The 18,209-nt window shown below is 47.2% G+C and overlaps 1 protein-coding gene across 2 annotated transcripts in view; it reads left to right on the forward strand.

Annotated features, from left to right (window-relative positions):
* PAX5 (paired box 5) overlaps nt 1-18,209 on the forward strand; it is a 128,356-nt gene that overhangs the window by 88,098 nt on the left and 22,049 nt on the right. For both annotated transcript variants that reach the window (XM_054003084.1, XM_054003083.1), the window contains one exon: nt 9,424-9,525. In XM_054003084.1, the coding sequence (XP_053859059.1) occupies nt 9,424-9,525 (102 nt within the window). The remainder of the gene's footprint in view (nt 1-9,423; nt 9,526-18,209) is intronic.

Raw genomic sequence — 18,209 nt, forward strand, 5'->3', positions numbered from 1 at the left:
AGACACATGGGGTTTTTTGCCTTTGTAGGCAACACTTGATGTCATTTTCAAATGAATGCAAATTGTTCAGGAGAGCATTTGGTGTGCAGTGAATATCTTCTGAAATATTGAAAACTGCAGATCAATATAGTTGGCACCAGTGGTATGACCAGAGCAGGAGGACAAGCCCATGTGTGTCTCTATCCTATACACACCTTTGTGCATCCATGCTTCCAGTCTGCATTCCCTGCTTCATTTCTTTTCCAGAACCTCTGGAAGCTCACTTGGCTTCCCTCATTCTGCTTCAGCAGTTCCCACATCCAAACTGCCTGCAATTTTGGCTCTTCCTGCCGTGCACTGTGAACCATGGAAATAAGAAGGGGAAGAGGAGCCAATTTCAGGCAGTTTTCCAGTGAAACTTTGACCAGACTTGAAACCCAGTTGAGTACCTCCACCAGTTTCAGTGTTATGTAAGCAGTCTCATCTTTGAGATCTCGACCAACAGAAGATCCCATCCTGTCGGAGCCAGGATGAGCTGCCTTCCCCTGCTCTTGAAACTTAACATCTGTGAAGGTGCTTCTCTGCCACACCAGTAGGGGGACTGACCCCTGGACCACGAACCAGTGGGGGTTTATTCAAGCTTAGGCTGTTGGGTCCTTGTGCCTCTGTAGCCTTTTCTGTGGGTCCCTGCTGAGCTCATGAAGGTCCATCCTTTTGGCTGTGGCAGGGCCCTGCAGATCCAACAGCTGTGAAAAGATTTAAGATTTTTGCTTTGTTTGGGTCTATTTCATATTAAAAAAAAACCCAACTAAACCAGACCCACAACAAATAGACAAACAAAATGTTTGTCTTAAAAAACTCCAGATCTGAAGAAAGTTTAACAGAAAGTACCAAATAAAGTAAAACCAGCCCAGAGCAGTATGCACTTCTTGGATGTATTTGTGACATCTTTTATATCAGTCCTCACTGTCTTAAATTTTATATAGCAAAGTAATTTTAATCTTGAAAATGAGATTTAACTTCTTTTTAAAAAATAAAATCAAATATTCTATCATCTTCAGAACGTTTTCGATACGCACCCATTAACTTCTTGAAGGTAAAATGCCAAATAAAGAGCTCTCTGCTTGCATAAACTCCAGGTTTACACAACTCAAGTTGTTGGGGCATTTCTGTCTCTTAGTGTAAAGGTTTCATTATTAAAGGTCTTGTCTGGCACTGGCACAAATGCAAACGTGACATGACCTCTGTGATCTGCCACCTCCTCCTCATTGTGTCTGTTTGGTCCCTCCTTTGGGAGGGACTGTGCTCTTCAGTAAGGGAGCAGTTCCCAGGATTTAGGCATGCAGTAGCTGTGCAGGGACATGGACCTGTGTGAGATTTACAGACTGTGCCAGGCAGCCTCCCTCAGGGAACCCTCAGCCTCCCCCAAGGAACCCTCTTCTTCAGGGTTCTGCTGCAGCTGCTGCAGAATGCCCCATGCTGCTTGTCACCTGCTCCTCCTCTGTTGTTCTCCAGGGAGGTGTGGGAGGGGAAGGGCCCCACAAAATGGATTTAATGGATCCAGACCACCACGTGTCCTCCCACAAGATCTCATCATCCTTGCTCTCACCTCCATCTGCCCTCCCTGCCTTTTGGTGTCCCCTTGATAGATGAGAAAGTTAAAGTTGTGGTGGTGTGTAATTTAATGTGGTGGGATCATCTCCATCATTCTGCCATGCATCCCATCCATACCCACACTTCCCCACATCCCTCCACATGCAGAGCTGTGAGCTCCCGAGACCCAGGCCATGTTTTGCCCTGCCCCAACCAGTGGTGGGCCTGCTAGCCCCACCTGGGCTCAATAAAGAGAAACCTTGCAAGGCCTGAAGATGTCATTTATTATGGGGCAGAGAAAGGCTAAATTATGCAGGTGCATTTTAGTATGTGGCTAGTTGTTGGCCACACAAGAATTAGGGTGAGAGTGGGTTCTTGCAAAGATATTGTCTGTCTGGGATATTTTTCCCTATTTGCCACACAGATGTCCCATCCAATACATTGCGAGTGTGTGCATTGAATGAAGGGGTCAACCTGTGGAATTCTAACCTTGCATGTGTTTCAGGAGGGACAAGAGAACCAGGTGGTCTTTGAACAAGGTGGATGATGGTGCAGCTCAGATCTGCAGAAAAAACTTTCTCATCCTAGCAACCCTAAAAAGTATGTGACAAGCTGGAATATTGAGTTGTTTATAGGGTGCAAGAGCTCCGTTGCTGCACAGAAGAAGGAACAGGAGTTTTATGCAGCAGGACAAAAGAGATTTCCAGAGGAGATGGAACTGAGGGCAGAGCACTCTGTAGCTCCAGGACTCCTTCTTAGGAATCACAGAGAAAACATACTGGCGTATTCATCTGTACTTTTTCACTGCGTTTTTGTTCTGACAGAAAGCATCAGTCTTCCTTCCTTTCTCTTTTATCTGCCCTGTCTCTCTCTTAAAAGTGTAATTGGGCCAGTGGACAGAGTAACAGAGACACCTGCTATGAAAGGCAGCTTTGGAGTCCTGTAAACATCTGCTGCTTCTTTGCAGATGAGGAGAAAAACAGACCCACATCTGCAGCCCCTGTTTCCATGCAGTGTGCTTAATCTGAATTTTATGGCTCTGATAGCAGATTACGGTGCCACTGTCATGAGCCCTTGCAGCCCCAGTCACAGTGGACACTGCGCATTTCAATACCTCCTCCACTAATCTTTCCCCCACTGCTCCCATTCCCTGGCTGCTAATTTCACGCAGGCACTTAAACATGATGGATAATTGTGTTCTGCTTATCAATGTTTAATTTAAGGGCTGTTCCATCTGACCTGAATGCCCTCTGCAAGAGCTGTGCCTCATTATTGATTTCATGGTCATACCTGTGACATTACCTGCTTTGTAGGAAGTAGACTTTGACATTCCTGTGAGGCTTTGGCAGCCAGAGCTAATTGTCAGAAGAATAATCGAGTCAGCAAAATCATTACAGGTGATCTGTATGTTACCACTGTTTTATCTGCCTCTAATTAGGTGCAGGAGAGGTAACTCATCACAGTAAGCACACCACACTGGTTTGATGTCCACAAATAGAGCAAGATGAGCACAGGAGGGGAGTTATTCATTAACAGCAGCAATTCAGTGTGTTGGAGTCCTGTGCTGGTGACATCTCCTTTCCCAGTAGAATGGCATGAAATGCTGTACTGCAGGCATCCATGGGATACAGAGTCTGAGCGACTTTTGGGCAGGACTGAATGTTGGGGCATGTGCTCAGAGGCTTTGGACCTGAGGCAGTAATGAGTGTGCTGCTGCTGTGGAGCAGCATTTTGTGTGTGATAAAACCAGACAGCTTTTTTAGGACATGATTTTCTCTTGTTTGGGTACACCAATGCCCCATGCTGCTGCCCTGGGCACACCCTAGGTGATACACACACACCCCCAGGTGGCAAAGGGAGCAAGAGCCAATTGATGGAGCTCGTCAGGTCTTTTCTGATAAAGTCATTGTGCATTTGACCAAAACATTTTATTTGGGGTAACAGTTGAAACAACCAGGTTAGCATGATTAAGTTCTTCACGGAAGAAAGGGAGATTTTATAAGTGGGAAAAGGGGTTTTCAGAATAAAAGTCAGTGTTGGTAATCAATTTCACTGAAATAGGCTAGAAATTTGGGGTTGCTGCCCAGAGTTGAAGTGGTACCCAAAAAGCATCACTGCCAATTACTTTTTTTTCTGATGTTAAAAAATGACATCCCTTCCTGTAAGGCACCACAGCTTCCTCATATCTGGGGTAGCAGATGCCTGGTATGGCAGGATGGCTGCCAAAGCCCACCAAAGAGAGAGCAACATGCGCAGGCTGCTGGGGCCAGCAATCCTCTGGGGTCCTAGCAGCAGAACAGCAACGGTGCAGGTCCCTTCCTCTGCCAGTGATGTTTGAAGGCACTTGACGATGGAAGTGCTGTGTGACAGGACCAGGAACATGACCACAGCAGGAGTGCCATCCTCCTCCCATCACAGTGTGGAGTCTTAGAGACCATGCAAGGTCATTTTGAAGACAGCACAGTCTAAAGCCAAGTTAATCCATCGGGGAGGCCTTCTGGAAGTGGTTTATCAATTCTGCTGGTGCCCTGCTGCAGCTGCTACGTGGCATCCCTGCACGTATAAGGAATGCCACGTATAAGCATAAGGATTCCTTGCACAGAGAGGCTGCCAGGCAAGGAGCTGTAGAACCCTGGAGTGAATGGGATGGTGCTTGGAAGCACCTGCCCAGCTTATTGCACAGCTCTGAGGGCTACTGTGACAGCATCTCTTCATTGCTAGTTTGCCTAGTGCAAACCTGCATTTTTAAAAATAGTTTTCTGGAAAGACATGAAGAGTCAGGTGAGGCAGCAGCCTCTGTGTGGATCGGGGAGGAGAGAGCTCTGATCTGTGCTGTTGGACAGGTCTGTAAGGGATCTAGTTTGGGCCGGGATACCTGAGGTGGAGCCTAGAGCAGTGCTAGTCTCTGCTGGGTGGGGAACTCTGGTTCTGGGTGGTACCTTGTGTAATTTTAGACAGGGTGTGTACTACCTTGGGTAGCCATTTCAGATGGTCTGATGTCTTGTAATGATACTTGCAAGGAAAGTGGGAGAATTCACCGGCACTGCTGGACTGACTTTCTCAGTATTGCTGACCTACTGAACCTCTGACTCTGAAGAGGTGGCATTACCCCATTAACCCAGAGCACTGCCTCATTCTTGACCATGCTTCTGAGCCAGTGGCAATCACACACCTGCTGTGAGCATGGGGCAGGGGGCAGAGGCCTGGCTTCCCTCAGTGCAGACCATGGTGCATCGTGGAAAGGAAAATCACCAGCCCTGCTGGTGGCTGCGAGACAGTGGTAAAGGGGCTCTGTGAGCCCCTTTCCACCACCTGAACCCCTTACATGTTCTGATGTATCCTTTGCTGTAATTAATTACGTGTCCAGTGGGCTCATTTCTTTCATACTGTTACTGACAATCTGTTAGATAAAGGGAAAAAAATGCGTTGGTGCCCAGTGGTATTGAAAGTGAAGGGTTTTCACACTGTCAGGGTAATGAATTCTGCACGGGTTTGAAGCACCTGAGCTTGGGGGAGTCCTTGTGTCATGTGTCTGGGAGTGACAACCCCCAGTGGTTAATTACTGCCATGGATGAGAGCTGAGCTGATAGCAAAATGAGATAATTTCATTAGTAGTTAAATTTGAAGTTAATTGGATTCACGTTTACACACAGTAGTGTACAAAGACACACTTGGAAATGCTCTTTGCTGCCTTTTAATTTTTTTTTAAGAAGGTAGATGGATTGAGGAATGATTCTAAACTGCTCCTTCTTTTTTTTTTTTCCACTGTAGTTTGGAGAGAGGAGAGTCCTTTGCTGCTGCAGGCTGCTCTCTGCCCCAGCCCTTTTGTCCTGCAGCAAGGACAATTGCTGATGCCCAAGCACTGCTTGCTTCATCTGTGCAGGGGTTGCTGCTAAGCTCTCCTGTAGCTGGTGGCAAAATTTCTTTTACGGAAGAAAATTACTTACTTACACTTTCTTTGCAAAATGATAATTTGCTTTCACTAGGAGTTGCCAGCTATCTTTTTTTACTATCTTCTGTGTGCAGAGCCTTTGACATGTGCAAGGATGTCCATAGCAGAGGTGTTTGCCACTCTCCACAATGACAACACTGGTGCTACCCCTAAGACATTTTTTCTCTGGAAATCAGATGAGTGTTGGGTCAGCATTGCCTTGGAGGTATTCACCAGGAACTTGAAGGAGCCTGGTGAAGCAGTCTAGAGGGGGTGATGCAATAAAGGAGATGGCAGGGTCCAGGCTGAATGGGCACTAGAGCTGCTGTGTGCTCCTTCTATCATGGAGGTGTGCCAGTTTCAGGTCAGCAGATATCACTGAAGGTATCGATGCTGCTGGGCCTACCAGCCTCTCCGTGGGGAGGCCACTGTAGGAAAGATTCAGGGATTTTGGTACTTGGAGCTTAAAGTTGCTGGCAGAAGTTGTTGGAAAAAGATTGTTGGTTATCTTGGAAAAACCTGCTAGGCTCTGCTCTAGCTGAGCTTCTCTATAGGCTGGAGCTGGCAGCTGAGCTGCCCTGTCCTGCACAATACCAGCCCAGCAAGGCAAGGAGGCAGCTCTGCCCACAGCTGCTTCAGCCCTGTCTTTAGGTATCTAAAATAACCTCCAAAAAGCACAGGACAAAGACATTCAGGAAAAAAATATGTCTTGAAGGGACCTAGGTCCCTGTGTCTGTGTGGCCCACTGCTAAAATGTAGATGTTCATTTCCTCTTGAGTGCTTTGCCTGTATGTGTAAGGCAGAACAGCCCAGAGCAGAGGCTGCTTCTTAATCTCTCTTTGTACTAGGTGGGTTAGTGTTTTTCTCTTAAATCAATTGTTTTAGTGCAGTTGAAGCTTGCCAGCACTGCGGGAAAATCTCATAGAGAATGGGATGCTCCAGTCTTTCTTTTTTTGGTGAAAGCAAATTGGATGGAATTGACAGGATGAGGCTGGATTGCAGCACTTGCAGCTATGCCCTTGGTCATCTTTGGCCAGTCCCCTCAGCCTCCCCTCAGGCCCTGCCTGAAACCTGGCTGTGGGGACCCTACAGGGAAGATTTGTTGACACATGACAGAGCATTTCATATGGAAATGGGATGTAAGAGAAACCAGCCCAAACCTGTGGAATAGATCACGGGTGATGTTTTCTTAATTGACTGAGGAGCAGAGGTCCTACTTGTTATACTGTTGTTTGTGTTGGTTAATGTTGTGCAGTGCCCTTGACAGTGATTCCACTCATTCTGAGTGTGGCAGTGGCTTTGGAGAAAGTGAATTATTTGTAATATTTCAAAATACTGAAGTAAATGTCAAGGTTTTTATGATAGCTATGGAAAGTGAGGAGTGGGGTGTAGTCGGTGTGGGTTAGTTTGGGAGGGGGAGCTTGCCCACAGGTCAAGGCCCCTTTGGGACCTGATGTGTTGTGCCATTCTGTAGTGACACCATACAACCAAGGAAGGGAGGAATCCTGATTTCCCTCCTGGGTCTCCAGAGGCATCTCCTAGATGGCAGTAGTCAGCCTGTGAAATGTTTGTCTGCATTAGGGACCAGCAGTGAACTTAGCTTCTGAGACTGACTTTATATAGACTGAAGATACTTTTGTATTCTCCAGACTGTAGAGGTGACATAAAGCATTTAATTTTGTGTGGGAGAGAAGGAACCAGGGCAATGATGAGGGGAGAACATTTTAATCTAAAATAACCATTTTCTGCTTGCATTGAATAATTAGAATTCATTATGCCCTTCCGTAAGGGACATGACTTCTCCCTAGCACTGGAGAGCAAATTAATCAATTGTTTTGAACCTTAAATTCTTTTAGGATGTGAATGCACCATAAATATTCTGTAGGAAGGGCCTGAGAGGAACAGCTTGCATCCTGATTTGCAGCTACTGAGTGTGGAGGAAAGTGGGGCATGTGCTAAGAGATCACTGCAGCAATGCTAGAGTTTTGGCATGTGCCCCTTCATCTGAGGGTAGGGGGAGGCAGTCTTTGTGGCCATGACCCAGAGATTGTGAGCCACAATGTGCAATTACTTGTGTACCTGTCTCTTGTCTCATCATATGAAGTCTCATTTCTTTAAAGATATTGAAAAAAGGAAGATTTTTAAGTTTTATTTTTAGATCAAAATGAAATTGGGGCTCAAAATCTTTAAAAAAATAAAACTTTAAAAAAAATTGTTTTGATTTTTGTAAAAATGTTCAGTTTCAATCTCTCCAAGCTTAGAGACATGAAAAAAGGTCACTGTCTTTAAAACAATTGCCTAGAGAACACAGTGTGAAAAACCAAAACCTGTGCATTTTTTTTTCTTGTCAGTAGTTCTAAAATCAATGAAGTCAAATAACTTTTGCTCATCCAACATGCTACCTTTTAAGGAAGGAACCTGATTTTTGCTAATGAACTGTTTTGGGCCCACAGGATCTTGGAGCTGACTGATGCCAGAGTGGTCCCTGTCCTGTAGAGGTTGGAAGAGCAGAAGGGCAGGTGCTTCCTGAGCCCAGAGTCCCTTCCTCTTGACTGAGGTGTACACTTAGCTATTCAGAGCTAAGCTCTCATGCAGTGCCACTGCCTCTGAGCTGTGCTTTGGATCTGATGGACCCCTCATTTTCCCAGGCCTTGGAGGAGCCACTTGGCAGGCTGGCAGAGGTGGTGGCAGAGCCAGGGGTGTGGGTCTAAGAGGCAGATCCATGAACTGAAGTGGTGCCTGAGTAGTGTGTGTGATGCTCACACTGGGAGTGGATTGCAGAGCCTACATCCAGCTGCTGATCAAGCCATTGTGTTGCAGGGTTACTGCTACCAGGCACCTGTGTGTGTCTTGAAAGCAACTTCTCCTTGGCTAAATGTTCTGCCCAAGGATGCCATGGGAGCACAGAAGACCATGAGTGGGCTCCAGGATTTCCTCTGGGGTGAGGGATGGATCCTGCCTGATGAGATGACAGGAGCATCCTTTTCTTCTGGAGGGTCACTTGTGGCCACAGCTGACAGTGGTTTGCCCAAAATCACACTGTGGCAGCTGAAGGGATGGTCACAGTTCCAGAACCTCCACATGGGAGCAGGGTCCATGAGGAAACACTTCTGTGGCTCTTTGTGAGCCATGATATCTGACCTCCTGTCTTGACACTACCAGCAGAAACATGTTCTTGAAGGTGATAGGAGGTATGTCTGGGAGAGGGTGAAGAAGGAGGGGGTACCCCAGACCCCTGGTCCAGGGACAGAGAGAGATGGAAGACATCCCACTGCCTGCTTTTGTGGGGTTATTTCCATGGAAGTCCTGTGGGTACTTGACTAAAACCCATGTTTCTGGGGCTAAGGAAAGAGAAGTGCATCAGGCTGTGTCTGCAAATCTAAATCTACTTCTGGCACTGTGACAAACTATATTTTAAACCACCTTCATGTTTCAGTGCTTTGTGTTTGTTCCTTTTTTTTTTTTCTTTTTTTGCTTTAATAAGAGATTAACAAAATGCCCTGCATTGTATTTAGATCTCAAACAGTGTCAGCCTGTGCATGTGATTTTCTAGGGAGTTTTCTAGCAAATGTCATTAAGATCTGTGTTATTTCCCATTTCACTGCTTTTGACTTTACGAATCTAAGCTTTGGAGGAATTTGGGAGTAGGGGTGAGCAGCTAGGAGTTCAGGCGTGTGTGTTCCTCTCCCTGCAGAGCTTTGCTCTTCACCTTCCAGTCTTGCACTTCATTGGAGCTTTGTGGCAGCTTATAGAGAAAACAAAACTGTGCCTGCCGTCCCTGCCAGGCTGGAAATCCCATGCTGGTCCTCACAGGGCAGTGATGACAAATGCATGGCTGTGTTCTGGGTGCTTGGGGAGATGTAAAACCATGTCTGCTTGTCGCAATGCTCACGTGGTGATTTGTTGGTTTGATTCCTCAGGTCGCGAGCTGGCAAGTACAACCCTCCCAGGATATCCTCCACACGTCCCTCCTGCTGGACAGGGCAGCTACTCCGCTCCAGCACTGACAGGAATGGTGCCTGGTGAGTCTTCAGAGTAGGGGGGAAAGAAAACATAAAAAGAAAACAAATAGCATTTCAGGAGATGAATGTTGCCTGCTGTGAATGTTCTGTGCTGAGGTAGAAACCACAGTGCTGAAGGTAGGTGTGGAGTGATCCTGAGTGAAGTAGGACCAAGCTCCCCAGTACAGGAGGCTGCATAACCTGCAGAGTGCCAAGGCAAAGTGTTGGCACTGAAATGCTGAAGGAGCTCCCAGCCTCCCTTCTGTGGAGCCTGGAGGTTGCTCCATATTGGACTGTGCCAGGCTCTACTCACCTGACTCAGGCTTTCCTCTAACTCACCTGGTTTCTCCCAACACTGTCCCTCTGTGCTGCCCCAGTAGTGAGGCCAGTGGCCATGGGGGCTGGACATGTCCTGACCTCAGACTTCCTCCATGCAAACCTGACTCACAGGGACACCAAGCTGTTCCCAGGACACTCCTGTAATTTCCTTCCCATTTTGGAACCTCGCAGTCAGAAATGCCAGGTGGCATGAGCCAGCTGGTGGCTACTGCTTGCTTTTGTGGCAGCAGAAGCAGAGGTTGTGCAGGTGCCTGGGCTGGACAGAGCAGGTTCTGCAGGTCTGTCACATCACTGGTGCCAGCCTTCAGCGCTGTTGGCTGCAGATCCACATGCAATTCAGAGAAGGACGGTGACTTCCGGGTGCTGGCAGCAAGGAGTGGTGGGGCCACAGCACTCCTGTCTTTACTGGAGAGTTACCAATTCTTTGGGAGCAGCTGCTAGGGTGGGTTGGCAGAGCTGCAGGATGTGGGGCTTAATGGTGTTCAGCCAGAGGAGGTGCAGTGTAGGTTCAGTGATGTAGAGTCATCTGAGCCGATTTTCCCAGGTAATAGATTTTATTTTTAACTACATATAGGCTTGTGTGACCCATTATATTGAATAACTGCACTGTTCCTCTCACTGGTTCCTTTAATAACAACCTTCTGCTCCAGCTAGTGTGAAGGTCAGCTGCAATTCCTGTAGGTTCTCTGTCTCATTTAAGTGAGAATTTGCTAACTAGCATCCAAAATACCTTCTCAATCCTTCTTTGACTTCTGTCCTTTGCAGGACCAGTTTTAGAGCCTTGCTAGGATAAGCACCACAGTTCCTGAGGGGCTGACAGTAAGGGAGGTGACATACTCACTCTGCTACCATTGGCACATCTCTGCTTGTTCTAAAATGGCCAAATTGTCATGCCCAAGCACAGGCATGTGTTTGTTGTTCCGGCTCTCAGGAATTCATCTCACGACCTGCCTCTGCCTTGCTCTAGTTTTTGGAGCCTTTGCTAGAAATGTGCTTCCTTGATAAGATTTTTAATCATTAGCCATGAATTTCTGCTTGTAATTAAGCAATTGTGTGAGTTAAGTGGTTAGAGACATGGGAGAAATGTGTACATGATAACACATAAGCAGTGTTTTGTTGCATGCTTGTTGCTACTGCCATTGCGCCTGCTGATGTGAGTAAACCCAGCCCTTACTATGCTGGGTCTTTGTCCCACACCTGCTGGGGTTTGTAGCTTGCCTATGGGGCACGGGAGACCTTCACACTCCCTTGCAATTGCAAGATGTGTGGGTATTCAGCTTCATGTTCTGTCCTTATCTTTTCTCCAGCCCCCCCCATCACTGCTCATCCTAACAGGAGCACTTTTGCCTCCTGCCAGACCCAGGTCCTTCCTTATCTCTCCCACAGGCAAGGAGGAGAGTCTCTGCTGCATCTCCACGACTTGTTCAAACACATGCTCAAAATTTCACTTTTCCTTCTTCCTTTCCTGCAAAACAAGGGACTTGCATATCAGCAGTGAATTTCCATTTTTATGTGGCAGAGAATAAAGTATTCAAATGCTTTTTTCTGAAGGAACCAAACAAGCAAACACATGGTTTGATTTCAGTCTGGTGCTTTAGGGACTGACAGCTGGCATTGTTCAAGGCTCCCATGAATATGTTTCCTCTGCAGGCCACTGACCGTGCAAGCTTCTCCTGCCATTTGGTGGCTGTCACCCTGTAGAATTGACTGGAGGGGAGCCGTCTGAGCTGTGCTGAGGTGCCAGCACCCACAGGGCTCTGATGTCACATGGTGCAAGTGAAATGCCACGGTGGGGACAGATGGGTACCTAGGTGGGAAACAACTGGCTGGGTGGTCAAGCTCAGAGGTAGTGCCTAATGCCACACTCCAGGTGGGTGCTGGTACCACACACAGAACAGCCCGGCACAGATAGAGGTCTCTCTTGGTTGACTACTTCACGCACAACTAGAAGAGAGCCCATCATATCAGGCGTTCAGAGGATGCCAACCTGCACGATGCCATCAGTAGGCTCTAGAGCAGAGCAGTGATGTGGAGGCACATAGACAGGCTGGGGAGGAGCGTGAAACCCAGCAAGGACAAACCAAATGATCCTGCACCAGGAAAAGGAGCACTTGGCTACAAAACAGGCTGAAGACTGTTTAGTTCCTGGAGGGGCTCCAGGGATGAGGCAGACTGAGAGCTGAGCATCAGTCTGCTATCTGCACTGGTCATGAGAATGGTCAGCATTGTCCTGGGCAGGAGTTGGAGAGAAGGAGTTATGCCACTCACTTGGAACTTAAGGACTCACAATGGGAATAGTACTGGTTTGAGGCCCATTAACACAAATAAATAATTGGTGGAAGTCAAAACAAGTAAGATGCAACAGAGTATGACAAAAGTCTCCAAACTTTTCCCCCAAGAGATGGACCCAGTGGTGGAACAGGTTGCTGAGGGGTTTTGCAGTCTCCATGCTTGGGGGTTTTCAAGGCCATGGTGTATTCAAGGCCTGAGTATTCTGCCCTGGCCTTATTGCTGATCCTACACTGAGAATGGTATTGAGACTGCCTGAAGACCTTTTCATCCTGAAATGACTGGTCATTCCATGACTCAGTGTTTCAGCTGAGGCTTCAGACTGCTGGAAATGTGCTGCAGAAATTCATATGCTTCTGCCTGATACTGTGAGTAGGGATGGAGTCAGGAAGCTGTTAACAGATGGAGATCAGGCCCCTTTCTGTAAAGGAGTGGTGCCAGCAGTCCATGCAGGAGACACTTCTGCTCTAGTTACCATTAAATGACTGAGCCAGGAATCTCACTTTGAGGCTGGAGGGAGCCCTATAGGCATCTTTTCTGTCATAGGGAAGATCCTAAAGTCTACACAGAGACTGGGAAAAATCACTTTCCACATTCCCCTTCCATCCTGTGACCGTGGTATCACCCTGCAGCAGTCCAGTGGCACCTTCTTCCAGCCCCTGGCTTGGCATCCTGTTTGCCTGTGCTCTGTGCCCCATGCCTGACTCACCTTTTCCTCTGGGAGACTATTAATGATAGGAGGAAGGTGGGTAGACCCGACATAAGATTGGTGACTATTGGTAAATGTTCCTAGACATGCTGGGAGCAGGCATCAACATTGACTTTATCATGTGGTATGTCATGGAAGCCACAGGATCCCAGGAACAGCCACCAACCTCACCTGGGGAAGGGGACATAGCAGCACCTGGAGCAGCTTGCACAGAATGAACACTTCTCTTTAACCCTCATTGTCTGGTGGCTGATGCCTTGAAGCATGGAAGTTTATATTCCTTGCAAATATTCATTTTGTCTAGTGCAGCTCTCTGTGCACTGTTGTTACCTGTTTAAAGCTTTAATCCACTGTTGGTTCCTAGTAGATTCATGGCCTCAGCATCATCTTGGGGCACAGGATCCCACAGGTTACTGAGATACGTATGAAGAACTTATCCCCAGTAATTTGGTACTGTTACTATTTGTTCACACTATGACTGTGCCCCTAAGGTGCTGTTGCTTTGGAAATATGGAGCAGTGTTTTCCCAGCAGCCTTTCCTTGCTGGAGGAAAATCTCTGGGGAAGAGAAGGCTGGAGCAAACCGCATCTTCTCCACCCAGTCACGTACTCACAACATGAAGTCTTTTGCCACCTGGCAGTGCTTGCTCCATTACAGACATGTGGTCCTGGGGCTGTTTTCTTCTTTGGATGGAGATGGTGTTGTCTTCTGCTTACAGTTTCTGTCTCCTCTGCTCCTTTTACTGCCTCACACTTCATTTTGGGAGCTCAGCAGAAGCAAGCTGGGTGCACACTGGGAAATGCAATATTTGCAGGGGTTTTACTCTGTGGCCAGTGTGGGGGCCTCAGAGCCCTTTCCTGAGGTGAAGTGTCTGAATGGAAGCACAGCTTCTGAAGCAGATGTTGGCTGGTCACAGAAACCATACAATTGCCATATCTTCCTCGCCTCTGGAAGGCTGGGCTTTCTCTCCAGTGCTATTTCTCCTCCTTTGCGGGCTCCGCTGCTCTGCTGATTGGAGCTGGCATGGTGACAGGGACCATTGCTGTTTGCCTGGGGTCTTTTCTTGATCCTTTGTAGCTTCACAAACCACCAGCCTGTTTCCAGCACCAGCTCAGGTCTCTCTTTGCAGATCACTACTTGTGTCCGTGGGTCTGCTCCAAGATGTATCTGAAGGTCAGTGTTCTCCCATGTGTGGGGCAGATGGTGGCCATCAGCAGGGGTACAGAGGGCAAACGTGAGTGGTACAAGAGCTACAGTATGTGTGCCTGCTCCAAGCAACCCATCCCAGAAGCTGTGTCACATTTGAGTCCTGACAGCACTGGGGCAGAGGGGCTTGCATCAATTTCATTGCTGAGACATTGGTTTGGACAAACCATACCTGTGTTCACCAGTGTGTGTGTGCCCTTGCCATCATGCTTATGATGCTGCAGCTGAGCTGGACACAGGTAATATGCAAGTAGCCATAACTTGCTTAAACCCTTATTCCAGTTCTTGTTTTAGAAGTGCTGGGACAGCAGCCCCTGTTTCCCCTCAGTTTCTATCCCCTTGCCCCATTCCTTCTTCACAACTCCAGGGTTGAAGCCCCTGCTCTGCCACCCCTTTTCCCCTCCCCAGGGCTGCTGTTCATCCCATCCCCTCCTCTCCTGGCAGGCTCTGCATACTGGGTGACAGGAAAGGGTAGACTCTCCAGAATAGTGATGCTGAGAATATAGTCATTAATGGGACTCTTGAAACCCAGATGTCCTTTCTGAACACCGGTAATTTGTTTTTAATGAAAAACCATGCAGTGACCCTGAACAAATGAATTTCCTTTATAAGAAGTCTATGTGCAATTACCCGACTAAAGGGACCTGAAAACACTGACATTCAAAACTGGGCTTTGAAAAGAAAGGAATAAAAAATAGCAATGCTATCACTAGCAGTCTTTTATCTAGGAGAAGATGCTTGCTTTAATGTGTGAAGGGGAAGGAGATGGTGTTGCAAACAAAACACGTGGTTTTCAAATGCATTTTTTTAATTGTGGCTGGCAGGTATTGATGCTGAGGAGTAATAAGGCTGTGTGGACGTCTTCCTGTTTGGGCTGTTCCTCATACTGAGTCTGCAAGGGATAGTACCCTTCCTCAGTCCACTGGCACCCAGCCTGCAGCAAGGGGTGCAGGGGGCCAGAATGCCAGCCTTGTGTCCTGAAGGGGTTAGGAGGCAGACATTTGGATGAGTGGGACTACCAGGATCCAGTCTGTAGAGACTGGTGGAATTTGGATCCACTGGCACACTGAAGACTTTATTTTTCTTTTTTTTTTTTTTTTTTTTTTTTTGATCTGGCTCTACCTTTGCCAAAGTTTGGCACCAGCATGTTGTAATCTTGTGACAATATTTAGGAAATAAATGAGAAGGAGATGAGAGAGAGATTGCCTAAAACCAGGGGCAGAGAAACCAAATTGCAGTATATGGGATGTCAGAGGGCATCAGTGAACCAGGTCCTCCTCTGTTGTCCAGTATAATGCTGGAACTGCTTGGTTACTTGAACACTGGCATTGTTCTGGCCAGTGAGAGTAAAAGGAGATTCTGGCCCTTTATGCTAGATGGACCTAAAGCAAATGAGGAATAAACTTTAACAATTCTTTGGTGAAGCAGAAAGTTTGCACTTTACCTCCTCAGAGCTTGGAAGTGACGCCCAAGTGTGCCATCAGTTCTACCTGCTCCATGCTGCTGTTGTGGCTGGGATAGGTGTGTGTGTTTGGGCTGTAGCCACCTGTGCCTTTTTGATGGCTCATGCAGCTCAAACCCAAACCCAGATGTCCCATGGTGCACCCCAAAGACAACTTCAGCCCCTGCAGATGCTCACAAAAATATCTAAGGCTTCAATGCCACAGTCAGAAGACCTGCTACCAAAGGGCAGAAGAGCTGACGTTGCTTTCTCTGGTTAAGCAAATTTTTTGCATTTTTCCCTGAGTCTGAGGCTATTCCATAGAAGTATCTCTCCACCCTTTTGTAGTCTTGGAAGACAAATGCCAGAGAAGTTTCATCACCTATGATGGAGTATGTGATGTGCCATCACAGATATCTTGGGGCAAATTGCAAACCAGCTGACAAATAATTCCCTTAATCAATAACAAAACAGTTAGGTAAATAGTATATGTTTATCCTCTGCTCGTGTACATTTTGGATGAGGGTCTGCCAGAATCTTGGAAGTCTAGAGACATGTTTTGGTTCTCATCTGTCAGGAATGTAATTACTGTGCTTGCACAGAATGTAGATAAAATCTATATTGTTTTCAATATGATGTTGTCAACTATTATTTCATTGAACTGACTTAGAAATTATGCTGAAGAGGGCAGGAAGATGAAATGCTGGAAAGCCCACAGCCTTTGGATCTACTGATCCACCTTCTCCTTGCAGAGCAATCCTCACCTGGGGTCAGTTAGGCTCTCTGCTCTTTACTCCAGCTGAGGATGTGATCCCCAATGTCCCACACGTGGCAAAAGCAGACCACTCTGCTTTGCTGGCCCTCTCTGCTCTGTCCATAATTTCTACCTCCTCCTGTCGAGGTAAGACATTGTGAATATCTAAACATAAGTAAGCAAGGTGAAGTGTCGATAAACTAAGAGGTCTGTATTTAGGAGTGAGGAGGAGGAGAGAAAACATATTGTATTGCTCTACTCTTTGGAAATTTCTATGCATTTGTAATAACAAAATTACCATAATTTGCTCGTTAACGCAGCTAGATCAGTCAAGCATTGTTCCAAACATGCAGAGGCTGCCTCTCGCTCTAGGTCTGCCAGTGAGTTAAGCACGGTAGAAATTAGCATGCAAATAGCCCTAATTCGGCTGAGCTGTCAGATCCCCACTCAGCTGCTTGTTCCCTTTGAAATCCCTGACAGGAGGGGCTCAGGCAAGCCCATCCTCCAGTAGATCCAGCCAGAAGAGTACCGAGGGGGCACCTCCTGAGTGACAGTTTGGCTACCTTCAGTCAAATCCATCTATCTTGTCAGCCAGCAGTGGTGACACGGGGGGCTGTGGGTTGGGGTGCGTCTTCCAGCCAGACCTCCATGCCAACACTGTCCCCTCCCCATCCCAGGATGGTGCCAGGGTTTGGGGCTCCAGCAGCTGAGTGATGCTCCCTTGGGATAGGGGAGTGCTCTGTTCAGATACCAGTGTTCAAGTTAAGCTGCTCTTTGGATCAAAGAGTGGTGAGGTTGGTGTTTTTTAGTATTGAGAGATGGAAACCAGGACTTGTGGTAATTTATTCTGGAGCCTTAGCCAAGACTTCCAGGTTGTCTGTGGCTGTGAAGCTCATGAAGCATCACTGCAGAGGATGGTGCACTGGGCAGTGATGGGATGCTTCTGCACCATATCTGCCTGTGGTCCCTGAAGATGGGAGGAGAGAGAGAGCGGCATGTAGCTGGTGGCACAGGGCTCTGTCCTGCATCCCCAGAAGGGAACCATTGGACCATTCCCCCTCCAAGATACCCACAAGGACACCCTAGTGGCAGCTGGGAATGGTTCTCTGTTAATGATCGTTCAGTGTTACAGGTCCGATGTGTTGCCCACCTTTAATCAAGATTGGTGGTTATAAAAGCAATAGTGAGAATTTATGAAGTGTTTTGTTGCTGGTTAGTTTCTTTTCTTTTAAGGGAAGATTATGTTAGTAAACATTTTTCTCTCCTCTGCAATACAGTAATTTTGAGACCCCTTGTGCTAGCAGCTACAATGAACTGCCCCAAAATATCTAGAGGCAGAGATTTAAAGATGATGTGTTAAAAGCTCCATAATATGCTGTGTAGGACCTGGCATATAGGTCTGATTTTAATAGTTTGCCATATGCAGGATCAGTTCACCCCTACCCAGGCAGCTCCCAGGGTCTCCTGTGGGCACTAAGGACACTCCCCCTCTATGTAGAGGGTGCAGGGGCACTGCAATCCTCCTTTGCAAAGTCAGTAACAGCTTTACAGAGGGTTTGCTGATTTGTTCTGCTGGCTCTCAAAGGCATCAATGACCATGGCTGCCCAGGTGATGCACCCCCAATGTGCTGGCTGTGACAGCTGGGTTTCCAACCAGATGTGGCATGCCAAGAGTGAGGCACACTGCTGTATCCTTTGCATTTCATGGGTCCACTCCTGTTTGCTCTTGTTTCTTCATTACAGACAGCTGTCCTTTGGTGAAAACACAATAAGGAAAAGATAACTGTAATCAGAAAATCATGAGACCTACATTAGTTCTGATTTTGGAAAGCTGCTGTTTGGATTAGTGTAGCAGAGCTATGAGAGTGGTAAGATATTGCACAGATTGCCCAGAGAAGCTGTGGCTGCCACATCCCTAGAAGTGTCCAAGGCCAGGTTGGAGGGGCTTGGAGCAACCTGTGATAGAT

Source organism: Vidua macroura, chromosome Z, assembly GCF_024509145.1.
Source record: "Vidua macroura isolate BioBank_ID:100142 chromosome Z, ASM2450914v1, whole genome shotgun sequence".
In the NCBI taxonomy this organism is placed as follows: domain Eukaryota; kingdom Metazoa; phylum Chordata; class Aves; order Passeriformes; family Viduidae; genus Vidua; species Vidua macroura.